Below are 24,216 nucleotides of genomic sequence, written 5' to 3' on the forward strand. Positions count from 1 at the left end.
ACACGCACGCGCACGCGCATTTGCAAGTGCACGCGGCATCTTATAACAAGCTGTTAACCCTGTTTATAAGTGTGCTCTTTGAATCGGCTCATTGAAAGGGAATGTAATCCCTGCCGGACGATTTAATGGTAATCTCCATATCCTGATTAGATTACACACACAAACAGATGCGCGCGCGCGCACACATACACACACGCACGCTCGTGCGCACAATGTCTGCCGCACTCTTCAAGGAGACACAGTGTTCTCCGTCTACCCCAACCCCCCGCCGTGCCTTGTGTGGTTCTTCGATGATTTCTGCTACTAATCAGAGCGTCCGACTGAAACGCAGAGGACGTTTTTTGGGGGAAGGCACAAACTTAGACATTCATCATGAAGTTATTGACTACACATGAATTGTTTCATAAGAAAAAGTCAATGTTTTTACACAAGGAAAGGCTGGAACTTTAACTTGTTAATTTAAACACAAAGGTTACGAGTCATAAGTCGCCTCTGTGGCGTTTAGCTCAGTGCTGCGCCCCATCCTGAATCAATGATTTCTTTTATTTTAATCGTGTCTGATATTGGAAAAAGCCCAAAATAAGCAGGTAAAAGATAAAGTATAATAGAAGTAACCAAACACATAATGTATTTGTTTTGACTCTCCTACACATCTGGGATTTTTGGGCAAAATAATCATAGAGTGATGGGAAACGTGAAGAGTCAGGAGAGCAACACGCACCAACAACCTTCGAATACGCTGTGTGTGCATTTTTTAACCGAGTGACCTAAAATGCTCCTCAGAAGCATCTTAATACCTTCTGTTCACCAAAGTTGATGTTATTCACATTTTCTTTGCAGACTGTTTATCATTATTAATTTTTTTATATAAAACATCTGTTTTAGATAAAGCAGAATCGCAAATGACAAATTTTTATGCTGTGACCTTTTGGATCCAATGACTCCAGTAACACATGCGCACACCCACACACACACACACACACACACACACACGCATTGAAACACACAGGCAGCAATCATTAGATAAATGTATTCTCAGCAATATACCAGGGGGTAAATGTCAGCATGTATGCTGTCCTACACAATATAAATGCGCACGCACGCACACTCACACACACACACACACACACACACGCACACACACACACACACACGCACACACACACACACACACACACGCACACACACACACACACACACACACACGGCGGCTCCATGTGCTGACATCATATATAAACGAGATCATAATGCGGAACATCATTTAACAGCTTGCGTTGAGCTGACTGATGCGCGGGTGATAAAATCAGGCTGGCTGTTCAGAGCAGCAGCCATTTAGACCAAATGATCGCCGCCGACAATAACCTCATTTAGCCGCATGAAAAATGGGCGACAGTTCGCCAAATAACTGCCGGGGCGAGCTTGGTGAGCCGGCGCAGGCACGATAAAAGGGAAGCTGCAGCTCCGTCTGGAAGTGAAGGGTGGACAGATTAACAGTCCTCCTCTTTATTGTGAGTCATTTACATGTGCGTCAGTCGCATGTTGAGAGCATTAAAGCGGCTCGGCATTTTTTTATTTTTTTTATTTTTTTAAAAGAACCATTTCAACGAGATCGTTTAACTGCTGCGCAACTTCTCCGTTCAGGCAGGATTCCTGCCGACAATTATGGTCGTCCTGATGTGGCGACCACCTCGCTGGCTCCGCTGCCCTCGACCGCGGCCCTCACCGGTGACTCACACCCACAGCTGCTTTTTGTTGACATTTTCAAAGCAAATTTGTGCGCCGCCACAGGTTAAAACGGCACGCCCGACCTATTGTGTTGCGCCGTGCGCGTCCAGAGCAAACTCACACATCGGTTATCTCTGTAAGTTGAATGGGTGGCCTTGTCTTTTCACTCGGTAAATGCGCAAGAAGCTCTCTCTTTGAAAGTGATATTAGCGAATACTCCCACAGTTCCACATGTTGTTCAATTTGAAAACCTGTGTTGCCCCGATCTCTGTGTACTGTGGTGTTCCCCACAGCTCAGTTCTTGGCTCTCTGCTTCCCCATATTGTATATTCTTCCCACTTGGCAAAATCCTGTCACCGCTGGCAGAACTTTCGCCTCTATGCTGATGACACTCTGCTGTACCCTGCTACTTTTGAGATCTCCACTAACGCAATTAATCAGCCTTCAAAACACATCATTTTAAGCAGACTCTTGGCCTTTAATATGAACGTTTTCTGTGTGTGCTGGGGTGTATTTAATTAAAATTGGTTTAGAGCTGGAATTCAATTTGGGTTTTTTTTATTAGATTTTTTGATAGCGTTCAAAACTACTACTCATCTATTTTGATTTCAGTAACATTCAGGCCTTAGTTTGTACTTTATCATAGATACTTCTGCCACTGTCAGTCACAGTCTGCACTCCCTTGCCATTTGCTTTTCTTCTCTCTCGTGTTATTTTCCATTTCAAGCTGTGTTTCAACTCTTTCGTCATGTATCATTTACTTCAAAAACGAAAACGAATACATAATCAAAACATGACAGTGCTTCATTATACAGGGGGTGACCTGCGACTCCTTAGCCTGCTATTTACATATCACCAGTGCACAGAAGCTGCTCCAGTCACGGCGCGAGAATAGAGAACGCCGGCCGTCTCTGAACGCCTCCTCTGCCCTCCGACCGCATCCGAAGGGTTTTGCCGGCAAAGCCTTCTGGTTCTACTTCTTATCCGTGACACCGCGGCGACGCGCACAAAAATGTCCGTGAACCCGGTCACGCAATGCGGACCGCCCTCCGGGACCCTCCACATGGGGGCAGGATAGTTGAGGCCGCGCTCGGCACAGCTTGAGTGACCTTAAGCGGGCTTGTACCTCATCACACGCACACTCTCCCTCTCCCTCTCCCTCTCTCTCTTTCTCACACGCGGACACACACGGTTATGGATGGGCTGCCATGTTGTCACACTCTGCGGAACGCGCGGCAGTGATATCAGCATTTTCTAAAGCAAGATTGAGAGCGCTGCGACCGGAGTCCAACCGCCCTCCCCCCGCAGAGCACAAGTATAAAAGTAATCAAGCACACATTTGCATGCTTATCGTGATTGGAGCGGCTCGTGCACCTTGTCTTTCATACATCTAAATAAAGCCCGCTGCACCCCCCTCCCCCTCCACACACACACACACACACACACACACACACACACACACACACACACACACACACACACACACTTCTCCTGTGGATTTGAATAAAAGGCAACGATTTGCGAGTGCGCGCCGGCGTGCACGTGGACGCGCCCACAATGCCATCCACTCTCCTGGTTTTCTTGCTGGCACCCAACGCAATCTCATATCTCAGCATTAACATAATGTTCTACTTGGTCGGGTTCATTGGGTTCGGCGCGGCGCTCGTTCTCTCAGCCTCATCGGACACTGAATTCTCTTTGTGTTCGTGTTTGTGACATTTGCTTATCTGTCGCGCCGTAATGCGCGCGTCATTTTTTTGTAACAGCCTTTTTCTCTTTGAAAAATACTTCTCAAGGAAATTGTATATTGCACGGAAGACAAGTAGGCAGTGGCCGCATTGTTTGGTTCGTCACTGGCGCGTTCTGAAAGACGCGTAAATGTCAGATGCAGCTTTTAGGAAATTGAAATTGTGGCCGTGCTCTGGTGTAAAAAATTTAAAGATCCAACAGTCCACTGGAATAGTTTAGGCTGCGACAGTATCGCTGCTGTTTCTAAACGTGGAAGACCAGATGGAACGTCCTAAATCCTTTGGGTTTATCTCACGTATCCATCTGCTGGAAAGCCCAAAAGAAAGCCCTTGGAAGGGAGAGGGAGCTCTTTGAAGGTGACTGGTTGAAATATCTGTCCCGCGTTCAAGTGAAACTATCATATTTGTCATTGCGCAACATTAGCCACATGTCACTGGCCCGTAGCCATTCGCAATTCACAGTGACGTTTAATGGAACGCGGTGTTGTCAACTGAGGTAAGGCTTCAGTGCTATTTCACTCTGTATCTTTTAATGAGAAAACGCCTCCAGGTGTAGCAGCGTCCATGCTAATCTCGATGGGAGCAGCCAATTGTTTATAACTCGTAGTAGCTTCTTCTTCCTGTTCTTCTTCTGTGATTTTGCTTTTCGCTGTTGCGCCTTTAGCCTCTTCATCGATAATGAAGCTCATTAGTCAAATAATCTGCAAAGAAATTCAGTTGAAAATGTTATTGATTGGCAATTGTCACAATGGGTAAGTGAGATTTCTGTTTGACATCCGGAGGGTTTTTTTCCTTTCCACATATAAATGTTTTGTACGTTTTCCTTTAAACTAAGCATCTCAATATGATTGCCTAAATTTACGCCTCATAGAAATCCAGCAAAGGGGTGACACACCTTCTAGTTTTTGTGCTGTGATGATTTCATCTTTAAGATGTCTCACAGAGAGGTATTACTCAACCGGTTTTCCAGCCTGGCACGGATTGATCCGGACCCGAGCGCGGCTCGATGGCAGGTTTCAGGCCTGGTCCCAAAGTGTCTCGGCCCTGGCAGACAGGGGAGGGGACAAATGAGACAGTGTCAATATTGAAACAGGGTAATGGCCTAATGAATGTGGAGAGTTCTGCCTAATGCTCCCAACAGAGCTCCTAGCAAAACCATTAAAGCACTTTTTATATGACTAGACAGGCACAATGCAGTAACTCGATTTATGGGGTACTTTCATGGTCAATTAGGAAGAGAGAGGGAGAGGACAGAGGCCTCATATGGGACTAAGTGTGTGTGTGTGTGTGTGTGTGTGCACGCGTGTGTGTGAGTGTGTGTGTGTGTGTGTGGCCCTGTGATATGAGGTTATTAGCCTTACACAGGGTGATTCATGCTTTTATCAATATTGTCCTGAGCGGCACCACTTGCGATGGCGCGATTCTGATCAGCGAAACAAACACGGCGATACAAGGTGGACGTAAAGTGGGAAGCTGGGATAGTTCCGGTAAACGGCTAATATCAGGTGAACTAGTCAGGTGGGAAAAGCTCCGGAGCGCCGCGTGTCAGACAGAGTCGTAAAGTTGGGCAGCAGTTTTATGAAAGCTGAAGCTCCCAGTGGAACCTTCTTATTTCCTTCTTAATTGTCCTTTACTGAGCTGCCTGTAGGTGGGCCCTGGTCTTCCTTTTTTATATATTTCTACGGTCTATGATGAAGTGAAATGAAAAAGATATTGAAGGCCACTTCAGGGAGACACTCATCAAAAACTTTTATCGCAGTGCTATAAGCTGGTTATGTGGAACTGTGGCGACGTCGTCGGTCTTGGCTCTGAGTCGGCGGTCCCACGTCGCACCATCGTGCAGGTTCAAGAGTGGTTCTCGCCATGGTTTTGCAGCTAAAAAAAGATTGCCTGCCATAAAATTCCAACAGTGTAAGAAAGTTCCTGCACAGGTATCACAGTGTGAGCATGTATAAGACAGCTAATCAACTAACCAATCCCGAGTAATGACAGAAATGAAGAGTTACTCTCCCTCATAAGGCTGCGATTCAGTCTCTGCTTCAATCGCGCAATCTGCACACACTAAAAAAACCACGTTCGACTGAAGTTTATTTGCCACAAGTTGTAGAATGAAGTCGGCCGCGGACGTATAGATTGTTAGAATTAGGGTGTGCACCCGGCCGTAGAAGCAGAGCTGTAATTACGGAGCTGATAACGGAAGCATCGCGGAATGTTTATGCAGAAACCCAGAGACAAACTCGGCCCTGATGGCCTTTCAGCGGAGCGCCGTGCACTTAAAGAGTCTTTACGCCGAGGAAAATGAGCAAACCTCTGAGGTGGCAGAACACGAACTTACTCATTTGGAGATTTCATTAAAAATCGCGTTGCCCGGTCCAGCGGTTTTTTACGTTTTTGCCAGCAGCTCATTATGAAATGCCAAGCAAAACAGCCATAGGCTGTCAGTTCAATTTATTGGCTTTCTCCAGGGCTGACAGCGACGCTCCGCGTCCCGACGCACCCAAACAGCGTGCTTTTACACACACTCAAGTCTTCATTAACTGCTTCATATGCCGCTGCGGCAGGCGTTTCGGAAGGGAAGGTCGCCTTCTTCTCCGCAGGTTTCGGCTCAGCCCCGATATTTCTCGTAAAAATCACCGTCTCGCTGACCTTTGAAGAAAAATCACTGCAGCATCTCCGGGAAATGTTCACTCTGATTAGCCGACACCTCATTAGACATTAAGTGGTCCCCTACAATTCAAAAACAGTTTTCGTCGTGTTCGGAGGGGGGAAAGAGTCTCTGATGGATGATTTGATTCCGCCCTTGCAAGGTTGCAGATGCAGCACGATTGCGGCCGTTCGGAAACATCTTATGACAATTGGACATCTGTCTTCAATACATCGGTCTTAATTTGTTTTGTCTTGTTCTCGACAAACAGCGGCGTTTACGTTTCGAAACGCAGGGATCTCATCTGTTCTCGTGATTCCAACCTTGGCACGACCGCCGGGCCTCTGCTTGACCGCTTTCAATCAGGGTCAGCTATCAGCCTCAGCCTCCCGCTCGTTGTGTTTGCCAGGCGGAGAAACAAACTCTCGGCTCGCTCTGTTGAGATTCTGTTGTTTCCCCCCAAGAGAACTGTTGCAGTGGAGGATATTTTTAGTTTGGCAAAACCCCCAAAAAAAAAACAATGCAGGTGCCGCAGTTTGTTCACTTTCACATAATGCATTCAGAGACAGGTGTGTATGTGGGGGGGGGGGGGGGGGGGGAAGCAACGCTTAAACACACTGTTTGTTGCAAATAGCTGCATAGCAACGCGTCGATCTGACGCCTCGAAGAACCTTCAAGATTAAACTGCAGGATTCACAGTGTGACAACTGCGCAGCAGCAGCAGCTGCCTGTGTGTTTCATTTTGTAAAAGGCTGCCTCCTCCCCTCTTTTTTTCTGCTCAGTCGGGAGCAATTTTAGATATTTTGCAGCTGCTTGATTCAAAATTAATGAGGAAAGAAGCAGTTTAATTCATCTGAAGCAGAAAGCGAACGGCGTCCAACATTCTTTAAAAGCAGCTGACGAGTATTTTCTCTGAGCGCACGCCTGCACATTATTTGTTTCATAAATTATGGAAACATGAAGTATTTATGAAATAAAGCTGTAAGTCCGGATGGTTTGAAGTCTGGCTTTTCTCAGGAGGCAAAAACTAACAAGTGCACATTTTCAACCAGTGATTTTTTTTTTCTTCTTCTTCTTCTTAATGTGAGGCTTTTTGATTTTCCTTGCCAGTGTTCCACTGGTTTGGCTGCATGTTTTCATTATCTAAAGATAAGATTTTTATTTATTTATTTATTTATATAGATTTTTTTTTTGCTATTTTGCACATTTCTTATGTGTTTTTGTGTGTTTATAGATGATTTGATGTAGAAAATGGTAAACATGTTTTTGTCCTGAGCCGGAACACTGTGTTTTCTTTGCATTTGCAAAAATGTGCAAACCACTGCTTTCATGAGTTTGAGAAAATTAAAAAAAAGCTTGATATGAATTGAGAAACAATTGTTGTAGGTACTCGGACACCTCTGACAGCCCGTGTGAAAACCCAAAGCTGGAAACAAAAAGCTTGTATGATTTTGTACCTGGCGAGCCTTTCGCATCGTGGTGAATATTAAATATTTTTCTGCCAGACATCACCCTCAAGATCAATGAACTGGACGTGAGCGGTATTACCTTTCCACCCAATTTGCTTTCTGATTGGCGCCGGACTTGAACAGAATTGAAAGAGAAAGAATGGGGAAGAGGCGGCGGGGTTGCAACATTCAGATTTAAATGATATTTTCAAAGAGACCCGCACTTCCCGCAGCGGCGTTTGATCCCAGCCCAAAGTCCAAGTCCTGCTGTTTTCGCTGCCGTCATTCTTCTTTGGAAGCCTGGCGTGGCTTCAATCAGCAGGAGCACTCGGCACGAGTGTCTCTGTACCTCTCACATTTAGCCCATATTTAAGTGAAGCGTTCAACGTGAGCCGCTTTGTGAGCGGAAGTTAACCGACGCACTCGCGGTGAAAAGCCACTCAGCTCCTCGAGCCTCTCGGCTGCACTCTGGCGCGGGCGGAGAAGACTCTGTGACATTCAGTCCAACTCTAATGGCTGTGGGAACACAGGGGCGTTGTTATAGAACGGTGGAACCAGATGCGGCCAAGCGTGTTAAAGGTTAGAGGATGACTAACTTGTGGCTCTGTACTGTCAGTGAGCAGCTGATGTCTCTGATACTCCGACACTCTATGAAAAAACATAATTTTACCAACCTTTCCAAACAATAATCTGTGTCTCGATCCTGTCATTGATCATAAGCCAAATAAAATTAGCCATTTATGATGTCACGAGGGGCTCCGGTACATCTTCGAAATCCTGAATCCACCTTCTTTTATCTCCATTCAATCTTGCGGTTGGTACGACCAAGCATCAATTTTAGCAGGAAGTTGAAAGCCCAGAGTTTCAGCAGAAGGGTGTAAACAGAGGGCTAAATGTGCATCTTTCTGGAGGTTTGCTAAGTTCTGTTAAATAATCATTAAAATGCTGGTCTGGGATGAAATGAAGTCTCTTAAGTAGAGAGAATATGGTCCCTTTAAATGACAGGGAATCTCTTTGATCAAAGTCAACACAAGAGTCAAGCTGAGGTGAAGTCTCTGGCAGGAGAGGGGAAATGTGTCCAGACAGAAAATGACAAAACCTTTGATTTTCAATAATTGCAGGAGCTCGTCCCTGAAAGGAAGTAAACAGGGACATAAATAATTGTTGTCAAAAAGTCAGAGTGCTGCTGTGCTCGGGAGTGTGTGTGTGTGTGTGTGTGTGTGTGTGTGTGTGTGTGTGTGTGTGTGTGTGTGTGTGTGTGTGTGTTTGATGCGCACGGTGGATGTGATGTGCTGACAGCCAGCCCATCATTTTTTTCCCCCGACTGGACAAATGCCTCATGGTGGAGGACGGGACGGCCGACATGACAAATGGCCTGGAGAGAGAGATATAGTGAGAGAGAGAGACAGAGGGAGAGTGAGAGAGAGAGACAGAGGGAGAGAGAGAGACACAGAGAGAGAGACAGAGAGAGACAGAGAGAGAGAGAGACAGAGACAGAGAGAGAGTGAGAGAGAGAGACAGAGAGAGAGAGAGAGAGAGAGAGACAGAGAGAGAGAGAGAGAGAGAGAGAGAGAGAATACCTTCATTAACACAAAGCACAACAGACAGAGGAACAGATGATTCTGCCAGTTAATGAAATACTGTAACTGGGACACACACACACACACACACACACACACACACACACACACACACACACACACAGAATGGCCATAAGCCTGGTTAAGCAGTATTAAATTATCCTTCAAATTAAAAGCCTGTACCTGCCCTGTCCTTTTAGAGCTTTGTGTGTGCGTGTGTGTGTGCGTGTGCGTGTTTGCGTGCGTGCGCATGTCCATGCATGTGCATGTGCACACACATCTGTGATTAAGCTGTTAATTAATTTTATGTCCTTGTGTTGAATAACCGTGGACAATGAAAGTGTGTGTGTGTGTGTGTGTGTGTGTGTGTGTGTGTGTGTGTGTGTGTGTGTGTGTGTGTGTGTGCACTCACAGCAGAGCTAGAGAGACGCAGAGAGCAGTCGGTGGCATTTAGTGTTTTCCACTGTAGGTAACAGGTTTTGGTTTTGAGGAGGACGATGAGGAAGAGGAGGGGAAACCCAGCTGAGGAAAGAAAGTCATATCATCAGATTCTGAAGTGCAACGTTTTCCTCTTCTTTGCCTTAAAACTCAGGAATTAGGCCTCAAACGAAGGCTCGGCACCACTGCCTCGTATGTGGAAAAAGAAGCAGGCAGTTTTTATTAAAGACGGATTGAAAGAGGAGGAGCAGGACGGGAGGAATGGAAGCAGGAGCAGGTGACCTTTTGCTTTTGTGAATGAGGAAGGAGGAGAAAAGAGGGGCGGGCGGAGGTGTTGATGGGGGAAGGAGGGGCAGAAATATGAAGGGGGGGTGCAAGAGCATGAAAAGATAAAGAGAGTGAAGGAGTGGAGGAGGTGTGGAGGGAGGGGGGGGGGGGGGTTACACAGCAGGAGAGTCTGAGTGCTCCGCTCCATCAGCCACTGTTGATTAAAATTTCATTGGCTGAGGCTGGAGGTCAGAGGTGAGGTGCTCCGTGCGTGCGCGTCTCCCGCACCTTCCTGCGCTCCCATTGGTTAATTGCCGTCCCTTTGTCTCCCCCCTCGGCCGCCTCCGATCCTCCCACTTTTTTTCTAAGAGCCGAGACGAGAAGCGCCCGCCGACACCTCCCCATTAACCCGCCGCCCCTCCGTCTTCTCTCCCTGTGTTGTTTACGCTCCCGTAAATCAGCGGGGTCGATCACCGGCGGCAGGCTGTTGAATCAGCTCCTCTTAATATCTCCCGCTGATTAGCCAGGCTGCAACAGCGTAACAGTCGAGTCGGCCGGCTGCGTTTTTTTATTTATTTTTTTTTCCAGGCAAAAAAAGAAAATGTTTCTCCTGCAGACTGCAGTCTTTGCACGTGAAGGTGGAATTAATGTTGCATTGTTTTGTTAGCCGAGTGGCCGCCCGGCGCTAAATTATTAATAAAGTGTTGGCTGGATATTGATGGGCGCTGCATAAGCGATGAGACATTGTCTTTTAATTTGAAATTATTATCTCAGCTGTGTTATCTGCAGATTTAAATCTTTCATTGATTTGTTCAGAACTGATTAAAACGGGCCTGCGTGCCTGCCATTGAAACGCACCTTTTGTGCCCAGGCTACAATCAGATAGCGCTTTAACACTCACGGAGCACATTAACATTCACATTCATATTCCAACATTAACCTGCGCCGCCGTATTGTATTCCTAGTGCTGTTCAGAGGGAGCAGAATCTTGCATGAAGACCTGCAGAAGCTGCTTCTACTGTGGCTTCTCTCTAGAATTGTATCAAAATGTGAACACTGTCATCTCAGTGAATATTTCTACTGGAATGTTTATGGATTTTATTGTGCACTTGCCGCTGGCTCCCGACTGCTGCACCACTGTTTCTGCGACAAGTCTCGGATTTCAACTCGTCCTTTTCTTCTCGGTTCTCGTCCTTCGTCGTCGAGCGTGTGACGGTGAGCAAGTTTTTCCGTCAATCTGTGACGCGTGAGGCCAAAAATAATGCAAGACGGCATTGAATGTAATAAAAAAATCATTTGGAATTGCCTTCAGTGAAGGAAACAACCCGTCTCTCCATCTAAACCATGACGGTGCTACCAGAAGTGGTGACTTGTGGACGGTGGACTTGAAAGATCTGTTGGTATTAGATGGAGCGGAGAATCATATGTCTTGGACATTGTAGGACAAAGTCACTCCAATAAATCAGGGTTGTGCTCTCATTAGCTACTTTAATCATCAGTGTTGGCGAGTAATCTATTACTAAGTAATCCACTACTGTAATTAAACTACTTTTTAAATAAGGGAGTAATGTATCGGGATTACTGTGGCAAAACTGGTAATTATATCACAATTACTTTATCAAGTAACGAGTCCATTACTTTTGCAAAATATTTTGCAAGCTAAAAATGTCTTACTGTCCACAACAAGTCTGAAATTTAGAAAAACAAGCAAAAACAACGATGTCACAGAGTATTTTAACAACATGGGCAATATTTGCAATCGCAAGATTTTGCACTTTAATAAAGTTCCTTCCAAAGCACTGAACAACTGTTACTTTATATTTCTTTACTGATCTAAGGTGATCAGTAATAAGTAATTGATTACTTATGAAACAAAGTAGTTAAAGAAGTAATCAGATTACTTTTTAAGGAGTAATCAGTAATCAGTCGTTGAATTACTTTTATGGAGTAATCCCAACAACGCTGTTTATTACATTGTATTTTAAATGGTTTGTTGACACAAGGAGCTCATCAGGCAGCAACTCAATGTGTTAAGCCATGGAGATGATGTGCTGAAGTTCAAAGACAGCATCAGAATGGGGAAGAAAGGAGATTCAAGTTCACTTTGAACGTGGTTGTTGGTGCCAGACGGGCTGCTCTGAGTATTCAACAATCTCTTGATCTACTGTGATTTTCACATCCGTCTCTGGGATTACAGAGGACGGTCTCAGACAGAGAAAACTGTCCAATGAGCAGCAGTTATGTGGCGGCTAATGTCTAATATAGATTGCATATGTACAGGATGGCCTGTAAAAGTTATTAGAAATAAAATCATTGTTGCTTAAACAATCTATCAGTGTTAAACAGGACCCAATCGGACAAAATACAAAAAGTATAGTTTACTTTTTCTCTTGTTTTTAGTGCTGCGACAGTGTAGTTTCCCAATTTGGGATCAATAAAGTACATCTATCTATTCTATTCTATTCTAAAATCGTTTGATCTGTGTTTCACAGTTGATAACCATTAATACTTTGGGTGAACTATATACATTTTTTCCATACAGTAATAACGGTGCCATTTTTCTTAATGTTAAGTAATAAGAATTTGAATTTACCATGTATAAAACAAACCTTGTGCCAACACTGCAGTATATTTTCTGCAGTTGTACTTTTGCGTTCGGTGTCTGAGAGTATTTTTTGTATTCCGATAACTAAAAATGAAAGAAGAAGAAAAACACTAGTAGATGGATTACCTCCATAAGACATTTGCCGCTGCCCCAGACTGAGCCATGTCCGGGATTTTCCAGACTGTCGGGTCAACGTGTGAGAGATTCAACTGATGTTGCCTCGTTCTTTCATCAGGTCTCGCCTCCATTAACCTCTTTTATTGAAGTCTCGTCCTGCTTTTCGCAGTGCCGTCCCACCGGGTCCTCGTCTGTTTGTGCCGCTGCTCTTTCAATTACGGGAAGAGCCAGAGGAAAGTCTGAACACGCCGACGCTTCGCGCACAAAGCTCTGGCTGAGCAGCACTCAGGCCGTCGCTGTGTAAGTTTCGTGTGTTTAGACCGTTTGAAGGAAAATGTCTCTTTCTGCATGAAAGTTGTAGCCAACTGAGTCTTCTTCCAAAGACGTTTGTCTGCGACAAGAATAGGGCGCTAATGCCAGCTAGCTAGCGTGGATCCGACAGCGTGCTCAGTTTTATTGCACGACATAACGCAGTGTACAAAAACAGGACGGCAAACCTAAGAAGACATTGTTATCGTTACCAGCCAGTGGAGGGTTTGAGCTGCTGACTCGCCCTGTGTTATGGAGAATTTTGTACTTACACTCACGGGAACAGCGTTCGTTTCGAACCAAACGCTGAGATGGTGATTAAATTTAATGAGTTTTCAGCAGCGTGTGATCTTTTTTGAAAGTTACGCCAGAGGGCTGTAGTTTTTTTTTGTTTTTTTCTTATGTTATGTTGAAAATATAATGGATGTTTTATTTTCTTTCTGTGCCACATGATGCATTCTGTGCTGAATTGCTGCATTGTGCGCCGTCTAAAAAAGAATTCCGCCAACTTTTCTCTGGAGGCCTCGAGTCCCCCCCGCCCCCGGTGCTGCGATGGACCAGCTTCTCGAGTTGAGCGCCGTAAACGCACCACGCTCAGGCTCGTCAATGGCTGGTGTCATGCTCTTAAGTGTAGCCCAAGAGGGAGCTTTGCGCCGTTACCAGCTGGCTTTGCTGACACCACAATAAACCTGATTGGCCCACTTCAAATGTAATACACGAGTCCCCCAACCGTGTTGTTGTTGTTGTTGTTGTTTTTGTTTTTTTTTCCTTTTCGCTCTCCGAACGTCTTCCGTCGGCTCTCCCCCAGGTGGATACGTGACATTTGGGGGGAACGTTCCATCTGGCGCGCCAAACTCGCGCGGGCGGACGGGATCGTTGGCGTAGGCGGAGCTCCTGGTTCCGCTTCAATTTGATCAGATCGCGGCGCTCAAGTCGGAGTCGGTGCGATTTCACAGCGCGAATCAAACAGTTCCGCCGCCGTCGTCTCGCGCGCGCAACACAACGCACGCACGCACGCACGCACGCACGCACGCCACGAGAGCGCACCTCAGTTTCCCGACAAAGCAGCAAAACGCACTCGGCAGCGCTGATGCGAGCTCAGACATAACGGCAGCTGCCGGCTGCCAGTGGCACCCGTTTGATGTGGCGCACGGCACACACAAACACACTCGAGCGCGAGGCATTTTCATATCCACACACATCAGTTAAAAGTCATTACGCTCTTCCTCTCCCCTCCACCCCAACTCGCAAACACACACACACACACACACGCATATCCGCCGCGCACTCAGCCGCATCAGCAAATTAGCTGAATAAAGAGCCTCTTTTTGCCTTTTCTTTTGAGTGGCTAATTAGCCATCAGAGCCCACTGCACTGGGAGAAGCGAGATCCATCAAGAGGTAGAGCTTCAAAGAGCAGTTTACGGGCGCCAAAGCACTTTAATTAGGACCTATTTGTGCGCGAGAGAGGAAAAAAAAAAAAAGGGGGGGAAACATAATTTGAAGCCAAAAGCTGTAACACGTGAAGAGGGTGTTGGGGGGGGGGGGAATAAACAAACTCGGAGACAGCCGCGCGCAGATAAACAGTCAGGAAGGAAAGGAGCTGAATGGGATTAGGCCTGAAGGAATGAGAGCCGCTCGGCGGCGCTGCGGTGGCCAAACGCTGCCGGAACATCTTGGTTTCTGTTGGATTTTTCCGAGTCACACGGATGGAACTTGCGGACAACTTTGATGGGGAAATATGTGGCTACGCAACCGAGGCACACGGGTTTTGTGCTGTTCCTCTGTTGTTGTTTTGTTTTTTTTTTTGTTAAGATAAATTAAAGGAATAGTGGCGGAAACAATGGCGGTGAATGACTCGCACAGACGAGTCGATGACGGACACAGTTCTGAGGTCCAACAGTGAAGTCATGTTGCTTGGCCGGAGCTCGGCTAGAGTATTTCAGCTAGAGTGGAGGGAACCTGTTAGCATGAGGGACATTTTCTGTGAAGTTTCCACAATCTGCAAAAAAAAAAGAAAATCCCCTCTTGATTGTAATCTGTGTCTCCAGTACGTCAGCGAACGCCCCCTGAAGTGTTTCGGTAAGGGCATGGCACACGTTAGTGACAGTGACCAGTTTATTCCTGTTTTTAGTTCCCTTCCTTACAAATGGAAGGTCCAACACGGCTTTGGGTTTTAGCAGGAAGTCGTAAACAGAGGGCTAAATATGCTGTTTCCCGCTAATCTAGACCGGTTGTCTGGATGAGTAATGGCGCGAGGCTGCTCCACTGCAGCCTGGGTTGAAAAATAAAGATGAGTAGAATACAGGCCTCTGACTGATGGGTTGGCGAACGCTAAGCATTAGCAATCACATGTCGAGGAGATGCCTTGATGTCAGATGTCAGTTATCAGCTCCACTCAGGTACTATCACCGGCTTGTACGATGACTCTTGGGCACTAATTGAACAGGTGACGACACCTTTGGAGCAAACAGTAGTTGGTCCAACACTGGAGGGTTGTCTTGATTATCTTCCATCTGGCCCTTCATCACTTGAGTAAGACTGAACGCTTTTGAGAATACATCCCACGTCTCCTCCTCAACTGTCTCCTGATTTGTTTCCCATTTGTTGTTGTTGTGCTGCAAAACTAAAACCCTGATTGAGACGACCATTTCGATTGCGCATTGTACATCCATGTATCTACTTTTTATGGACTCAGACTCTCAGAGGAAAAATAAACCGAGCGTGATTTAAATGCTCTGTTGCGTGCGTCGGGCCATTATCACAATATTTACTGGTGGTGCGGGACTGAATTAGGAGTTCGGTGTCGGTGGACTGAACGTTTCCGGGCCTGATGGGAAAACATCCAATCATGTGACACCCTCCCATCCCCCTCCCCCCCAATTTTTGTCCCCCTTGGCTGTTTTTTGCTCCGCCTTTTGATGTGGCAGTAACCTGTGAAGCAGCCCATCGTGGCAAGTGTCACTTTGCACAATCGTGTAAACGGCTAAATTTCACCGCCGTCCTAATGGAAATGCTGGTTGTGGTCGCATCGCCGCCGCCGCCGCCGCTGCTGCGGCGGTGACAGCGGGCGTGCAAACACAGACGGAGCTCCTCGCCGCCGAAGCCACTTCAGTGTGTTTGCAGAGCTTCGTCCTCAATGATCTTTTGTCTGTCAAAAGCTCTTAGCGTTTCCATCTAGAGCCCCTCTGCTTGCTGCATCTATTATTAATGGACCTCAGCAGGCAGAGAACACACTCTCCCTCTCCCTCTCCCTCTCTCTCTCTCTCTCTCTCTCTCTCTCTCACTCTCACTCTCACTCTCACACACACACACACATGCACGTCACTGCCGGCTATTTTAGCAGCAATATTAAATCAAACTCTCAGGACAAAAGGGGGAAATCACACATTTTTTTTGAAGGAAGGCCTTGGCGGAAAATAACAATAGTAGCAGTTTTATTTTTCTGCTGGTCTGATTAAATATAATAATTTGTCAATATGGCTATCGATGCTCAAATATTAGATTTAAGACTCAGTGGCCATAATTTCAGCCCATTCACAGCAGTTAATAACAGCGTTTAGTCGCCAAACTGTAATCGGAGGAGGATAATAGTACAATATTAGCGGACACATGGTCAATTTTACTGTCTTACACTGACTATGAGTGAATGTTGTGAGAAAAAACAAAGTAAAACTGAGTATTGTTGTATTATTACGGGGGTAGCCGTGTTGGAATAGAAAATAATTAACACTCAGATCAGTGCAGCAGAAGGTTTTTAGGTCTACAGTCACATTTTCTTGTCTTGAGGAGTTCCTGTTTAAATAATCACATGGAAATTTTGGTGGGTTTTGAACGTGGACTTGAACGTGGACGACCAGCCTCCTCTGCACATGTGTGTGTGTGTGTATCTGTGTCTGTGTGTGTGTGTGTGTGTGTGTTTCTCTTTGACCTTTCCCCATATGGTGTGGGACCAAACGGGGGACAGGAGGTGAGCCCTACACATGCTATCAGTCTAAGCTGTGTGTGTGTGTGTGTGTGTGTGTGTGTGTGTGTGTGTGTGTGTGTGTGTGTGTGTGTGTGTGTGTGTGTGTGTGTGTGTGTGTGCGTGTGTGTGTGTGTGTGTGCGTGTCCTCTGAAACACCACACACTGCAGGCTCCTCATGACATTGTCACCTGATGTGTTGCGTTGCACTGGAGGAGCAAAGTCAAGGCGAAGGCCATCAACCGCCATGAACGTGAAAAATACTTCTCAATGTTAAAATGTTCACGATATTCCCGAAGCTAAAGTCAGATCGCGACAAAGACCTGAAAGCTCAAAGGGAGCTCGCCGAACTGCTTCAGTCGCATTCGTTTGCATTGCAAGGACGGAGGAGAAACGGAATCATTGTGATGTTGATTGTCACTATTCAATCACTCCCCGATATCAAAACGACTGACGTCATCTTTTGTCTGCTGTAAATATACACGTATGGCACGCCGTTGGGCCGCTCCGGATCAATTCCAGCAGAGACACAATAGCCCGTCCTCATCATCCTTGACTGCATATTGTTTAGCAAGAAAGAGATAACGTCGCGCGCCAATCGGCGGCGGCAATCTGGACAAAAGGGAGGCGCGCGCGTTCTCCTCGCAGCACTCCGGGCTCTGCCAAAGACGTCGTTAGCGGGAGTCGCCTGTGCCTCGCTCAAGTTTCCTTATGATGTCGCCTAACCCCGCAGAAGAGATATCTTTGATTCATATTCACATGCAAATTGTGCATCCCGAGGACAAAAAAAAAAAAAAGATATTATTTTAAGAGAAAAACGAAGGAAAAGGAAGAGAGGGAAGTTCAGCTTATCACCACCGAACAGATGTTCAAACTATGTGTTGGTTCGTCTGTCTCGTCGCTGAGCCTGAGCAGAGTAAAGCTCCGTCGCTGGCCCGTCTGAATGAACCCAGTCCACCGGCTGCAGCTAAAGGAGGAGATGGCGGCGGGGGGTGGGGGGGAATTCTATAGCGGCTGTAATTTGCTCCGATGGCAGAGGTGGAGAGAGCCAGAGGATCAGGATGAGAACCTCCAGCTGCCAAAGGCCTCTGGCCAAACAGGGGAAATTCATTTCCCCGGCACTATATCGTAAAGACAGAATAGTGCACCGCTGCTAAGTGGACAGTCAGGAAAAGCGGCGGGTCGGATCCGTGTCTTGACCGCAGACACCAAAGTGCTGCAATCTTTTTCTTTCTCCCCTTTCTTGAAATCGAATGTAATCGATTGTGGAACTTCTAAAAGCCTCGAGCACGTGTTCTGTGCGCTCTGTTTTTTTCAAATCAAATTCTGCTATCTCAAATCAAATCACAATTTATTTGTATAACCCAGGTTGGCAAGTGCATTTTGCCTTAAAGGGGCTTTCACATGGTCTACAGATGCATCGCGCTCCACCCTCCAACCCTTAAAAACGGGTGAGAAAAAAATTTAGAAAAACCCTAAACAGGACAAAAAAAAGGAGGCCAGAGGAGGCGTTCTTCTTCTGTCTAGGATGGGTAGAAGTGCACCGGGCGCCACATACATAGATCACGACGGCAAGACGGAGATCAGCTACGAGTGCTAATGCTAATGTCAAGCGCCGGACAGGAGATCCAGGGGGGCGCAGAGCCACGCGTAGACCACCGAAAGTCCAGTTGGACATTCAACTGAGAAAAAGACTGACGACTCGCAGCGGGGGTGTTGCTGTTGGTGCCGCATTCCATTTGCCCCAGACATCGGAATTCGTAGGCACGAGTGATGCTCATCGACGACGGCAGCGTTCTGCTTCTAAGACAGAAAAGATAAGCACGGCGCTGCCTCGGCGATCCGTTGTCAGTCAACGGCCAACTTCTCTCTGCGCGTTTCCTGATGACGCTGTGCTATACCAGGGGTGGGCAGATTTGACAGAGGAGGCTGGAGCAGGAGCAGATGAATGTAGGGTTTTGGGGACCCACCTCATAGGAGAAAAAAAATATATATCATGGGATATGTAGAAAAACGTGATTTAATGTCAATTGAAAATGACCATAAGCAAAGTTACAATGAAATCTGTGTCTTTGAAGCCCCACGGTATTTAGGTCTTTATTGAAAAGCACTGAAAAAACTGATGAAATTATGAAATACAGCTATTTTATGACTTACTTACTATTAATAATCATTTCTTCAAGTTTTGGATTCCGGATTAAGAAGCTTAACGGGCCACATATGGCCCCCGGGCCGTAGTTTTACTGTCGCCAAGATGTTACAGCGATGCAAAAAATAACAAAAGAAAATAAAAAAATAAAGGCTACCAGTTTTGTGGTTGTAGACTTGGTTGCGGGATGTTCTCGTGGCTTTTAGACACACATTCGTAACTGGGAATTGGTCCAAACTGACAATCCGACTTCCAAGTTGTAATGGGTTCCACCCAGTGGCCCGATGTAAATTTCTCATCTTAAATATCCGCGTCCCTCACCTTTCAACCGTGGCCAAGTGCCCCTAAACAGCACGTGACGCTGTTTAGACGTGAAACCAACACGGGGGCTTTGGGTGCGCCGGTGTATTATTACCAGCGGATAAAGAGTGAGTGTGCAAATAGGAATGCATTTCATTTCAACTCCCGGAGGGCTTTTGATCCTCTGCGTTTTCTTTTTCTTTCCACTGAATCATCTTCCTCACCTTCCCACCTCTTTTTTTTTTCCTTTTTTTCTTTTTTATCTTGGCGATATAACTTCCATGGCTGGTTGGTTTGGGTGAGCAGCGGGGAAACAGGCAGAGCCTCCACAGTTCAGGGCGCCGGGGAGCTGCAGCGAGGCAGCAACCATCAATCACAGACTAAATCCTCCTTCTCCCAGGACCCGAGTGCGCCAGCTGACATACTGGTCAACAGCTGCAGCAGTGGGGAAGTCTGAAGTCGGTATTTTAATTCATATAGACCCAATTTGCTGCAGTCCAGAGGACGGTGGGTGGCTGGGGGTTGCTGTGAAGTTGGCCCACCATCACCTTGCTAGCAGGGTTGGCTTTGCAGAGGATTGTGTTGTTGTTGTTGTTGTTGTTGTTGTTGTTCCCCTGTGGTTAGTTGTGCAGCGATGATGTGTAGATAATGAAGGGATCTCCGTTGACACCGACTTGATTGCAAAGGAATAATTTATTGCAAAGAAAAATTCTGGTGTCCGTCAGGCACTGGTCCACCCGAGGGAGCTCTTGAAGCCAATGCTAGCATCTCTAAAGTTGCAGCTCCAGCCTCTTTACATATATAAGATCTGCAGGGTAGCCCTCTCATACATAAATAAACAATGCTCATTCTTTACCAACCAATCAGGCTCTAGTAATAAAAAACAATCTGAGAAGCGATCAAAGCATTTTTAGATCCTTGGGCTTTAGCACCTTTGAGTTGGGGGCCAACAAATGCTTCTCACCTGAAGGCAGGGGTCATAAAATGTGTGACCTTCCCAGGTTACCACACACACACACATACATACAAAAAATAGACAGCAACACGTCATGTCAAATAAGAATGTCAATACTGAAGAGGTGCAAGACCCAGGCAATTTGATTCAATAAATGAACAATGTCCTGCAACATTCAAGTGTCCATCTCAAAATGTTTAATAGTCTCATTGACAGGCATCTTGGACCCAGCACAAACAAATCTTCCTCAGTGTGCATCATTATGCATGTGTTGAGGGACGTTTTGTTTTTTTTCATTTTTTGGGGTCCATACATACTTGCCATACTTCACCTTTGTTTCTACCAACACAGGCCTTGTACAAATGAAGTCAGGCATGCAATGCTCATCAGCCACTGCGCCCCCTGAAGAAAGCAGTGAAGTGAGTGTCTCACCAGCTCTGTTTCCCTTCCGTCCCCTCGCAGACGTGTCTGGAGCTGGAGCGCTACCTGCAGACGGAGCCCAAGCGGCTGTCGGAGCTCTTCGACGACGAGCTGGACTGCCTCCTCACGCCGGCCTTCATGCAGGGCGCCGACAGCGACGAGGACCTGATGGACCCGCTCCTGCCGAGCCTGCCCGACCAGCCCAGCCCGCCGCCGCCGCCGCCGCCGCTGCTGGTCACCCTCCCCAAGGTCCAGACCAAAATCCTGCAGGCGGCCAGCGTGGGCAAGGGCCACGCGGAGGCACGGACTGAGGGTCTCACGCCCAAGGAGCAGATCCTGGCGGGGGTGAGCGCGGCGCAGCTCAGCGCCGCCGTCACGTCCCTCACGCCGCCGTCGTCGCCCGAGCTCGGGCGCCACCTCGTCAAGCCGGCGCAGACCATGACGGCGAGCGCCGACGGCACGCTCACGCTCAAGCTGGTGGCCAAGAAAGTGGGCCTGGGCGCCGCCAAGCTGGTGGCGGCGCGGGCGCTGCCGTCGCCGCCGAGCCGAGGAGGCGGCGCCCTCAGCGACAGCGAGCAGGGGGGCGGCGGCAGTCTGGCGGGGGACATAGCGGAGAACAAGAAGCGAGTCCACCGGTGCCAGTTCAACGGCTGCAGGAAGGTTTACACCAAGAGCTCGCACCTGAAAGCACACCAGAGGACCCACACAGGTAAAAGCACCAGCACTGCGAGAAGCACGCTGCTATTGTTGCGTTGCCTTTAGTCAGAGGTGGCAAAAGTATTCACATGTTGTACGTGAGTGGAAAAGAAAAAAAAAAGCTCTGGTGAGAGTAAAAGTGCTGATTCAAGTCCTTTACTCAAGTACAAGTGATTATTTTGTAAAGAAAAAAAAAAATTATGACATAATGTTGTGGACTGAACTGACCAGAGGTCTTGCGTGAGCATCAGGATCAGTTTTAACAGCTTTGGTACTCTCAATACAATATCTATATATTTTTTCTTTTTCTGCATCTGCAACACAACTAAATTATAATCATCGTTACGACCACTGAGCCATTATTGGATGCTTACAAAACAATAGCAGTGACCCCAAAGTCGAGGTACTCTAAAATAATCTCCCTCTAAAATATCATCCACTTTCATATTGAACTATACGACAGCATAGTACAAATGGCTTCGCTTCAAGCAACAAAAACCACGATAAATAATAAGTGAATTATTTTAAAAAGAATTTAAAATAATTCTTGTGATCTTGAGCTTGTCTTTCCGATGTTAGAAGTAAAAAGTACAGATGCTGGTGTACAAATGTAGGGATTGAAAGTAAAAGGAGAAATACTCAAGGAAGACCAGATAATTGAAAAATCTACTTAAGTACAGTCACAAAGTATTTCTATTTTGCCTCTTCCCACCCCTGCCTTTACAGTAGTCTGCTAATGTTTGAAGGTACTTACATGAATACTGGAAATCTTACTGGCCGTTTTGATTGGGACGTACTAAGTAACTTTTCGATGCACCTATTTGTAAAAAACCTTCTTCTGTTAGTTTTGTACTAAAGTAACCCATCCAGATAGCACTCGCTCGAGTTCCCACTGTTATCAGCATAACCAGCGTTGAAGTGTGTAGAGGAGTACCATAGCACTCGCCTTGTACCTGCGTGAGTCCTTGGCTTCTCAGATAATCAAATTTATTAATTTCCTCAAGACCCTGCTGCCAGTGCAGTGGCAGAAGGCCCTGCCTCAGTAATTATAAGATGATTGATAGTCTGGCAGTTAATGGCGCTGCATATTCAGTCAGATCTTACCGGGGAGGTCTAACTATAGCTGCCCTCCCAGCGACCCTCAAACAGCCATACGGTAAAACTCCGACGGGTTGGAATTTTTAGACACAGGGCGTTTTGTCTCGCTAATCTGACAGCGCCAGCGCTGAACAGCAGTTTGGGACTTGGGAAAGTTTTCACAAAAGCGGCGTGGCGGAATTGTGTATTCCTGTGCATTCCTAGAAATCCATCCGTTCCGAGTAAAACGCCAAATGCATTGCTTTTCATGAGCCTGCCGCAACCTGGGAGCACCTCCAGCTAGCTTGATTCAACCCTGGCCCCGGCATCATTTACAGTAGCCGGAGGGGCGATGGCCTCCAGTTGTCATCATCCACAGTTGGCTGTTTTCTCAGTGTTGGCCAGGATTACAGTAAACAGCCCGCAGACCTCCAGCTTTAATACGGGCAACCTTGGAATCATTAATCCGGCGTGATACAGGCTTATACGATCCCGGCAACCATCGCGTGGCTTCAAGTGTAGAATTACATGCCAGGGCAGCGCCGCCAAAGCTAACTTCATTGTCGCTCATCTGGAGAGGAACCCGCTAGCTTCCCGCTAGCCTAGCCGCTAGCTGTGGCATCTTTAATCGGCTGATGATTCTGATTCTTCATGCTAATCAAAGACGAGGCTTTTAAAGGCGCGAGCTGGAGAAAAAAAATGGACACCCTGGAGACGCCGCATGTGCTTCTGTGTGTGTGTGTGTGTGTGGGTGTGTGTGTGTGTGTGCGTGTGTGTTGTGGGTGTGGTAAAACGCGTGGGCGGGGTATTCCCTCCCGATGTGTTCACTACAAGCACAGAGCTGTGGTTTAATTAGCTTAATCCTCTTTTTGGGTTATTATAACCATAAATCATTGAACATACATGTAGGGAGGGATTAACACAGAGCAGAGAATGCAGGGAGGAGCAAGTGCCGAAAGGCCCGCGCAGCAGCAATGCACTCAGTGTCGCGCCGCGCGCACCGCAGGCCATTAAAAAGCGCCATTAGAGAGGGTTAGCTCGAGAGCGCGCCGTTTAATGTCGCTAATGTCGTTCCACCTCTTCCACCCTAAACAATGCCTCAGTTGCGTCTGCCACGTGAAGTCAGAGTTGTCGTCCGTGAGGAGTGAAAATGAGCACGTAAAAAAATGAGCGCATCCTCACAAAGTTAGCCAGCATAGCCAGCTAGCAGCTATCTGATCGTAAGAAAGCGTGTCGCCATCAGTGCTCACTTGTGTTTTCCCGAAAGTCGCTGCGAAAACTGCGCAGATCAGAGTAGTAGAAACATGATGGGCCACTGCCTCGTAGGTCTGTCTGTGTTAATGGATGCTTTCAATTACAGAGTAGAAACACGTAAGTTATGTTTTCTCGCTAAAAGCATTTGTACTTTTTTCATTCAAGCGTCAAAAATGTCAAACAACAAGAGAACACCTTTATCTAATATACTTCTATTCTCATATTCTAATAAAAAAAAAAATCCATCCTGTATTTCAAAAACATACACTTAGCAACGGATTAGGATCATAGAATAGTAAAGAATTCTTTTTGAATTCAGGAAGTGCGGGTTTTTTCTATATGACGACTGTCAGCGTCGATTAAATGCACGCAGATGCGACAATAAAAACATTCTTGCAGCCGTAAATAACAAACATTCCTTTAAGTGTGAATTCCACTCTAATGGGGGGGTTTTGAAAGCGTGCCGGCACAACGGCGGAGCTCGGCAGTCAAGCTGCATAAAAGCAGACGGGATGACACCC

At 46.7% G+C, this 24,216-nt stretch overlaps 1 protein-coding gene across 1 annotated transcript in view; it reads left to right on the forward strand.

The window, feature by feature from the left end:
* Positions 1-24,216, forward strand: part of klf7b (Kruppel like factor 7b) — a 55,740-nt gene that overhangs the window by 17,086 nt on the left and 14,438 nt on the right. Inside the window, exon 2 of the mRNA XM_076031032.1 lies at positions 20,711-21,377. Coding sequence (XP_075887147.1) covers positions 20,711-21,377 — 667 coding nt within the window. The remainder of the gene's footprint in view (positions 1-20,710; positions 21,378-24,216) is intronic.

Source organism: Nelusetta ayraudi, unplaced genomic scaffold (assembly GCF_046127955.1).
Source record: "Nelusetta ayraudi isolate G7.1 ecotype Tasmania unplaced genomic scaffold, CSIRO-AGI_Nayr_v1 ptg000031l, whole genome shotgun sequence".
NCBI classification, from domain to species: domain Eukaryota; kingdom Metazoa; phylum Chordata; class Actinopteri; order Tetraodontiformes; family Monacanthidae; genus Nelusetta; species Nelusetta ayraudi.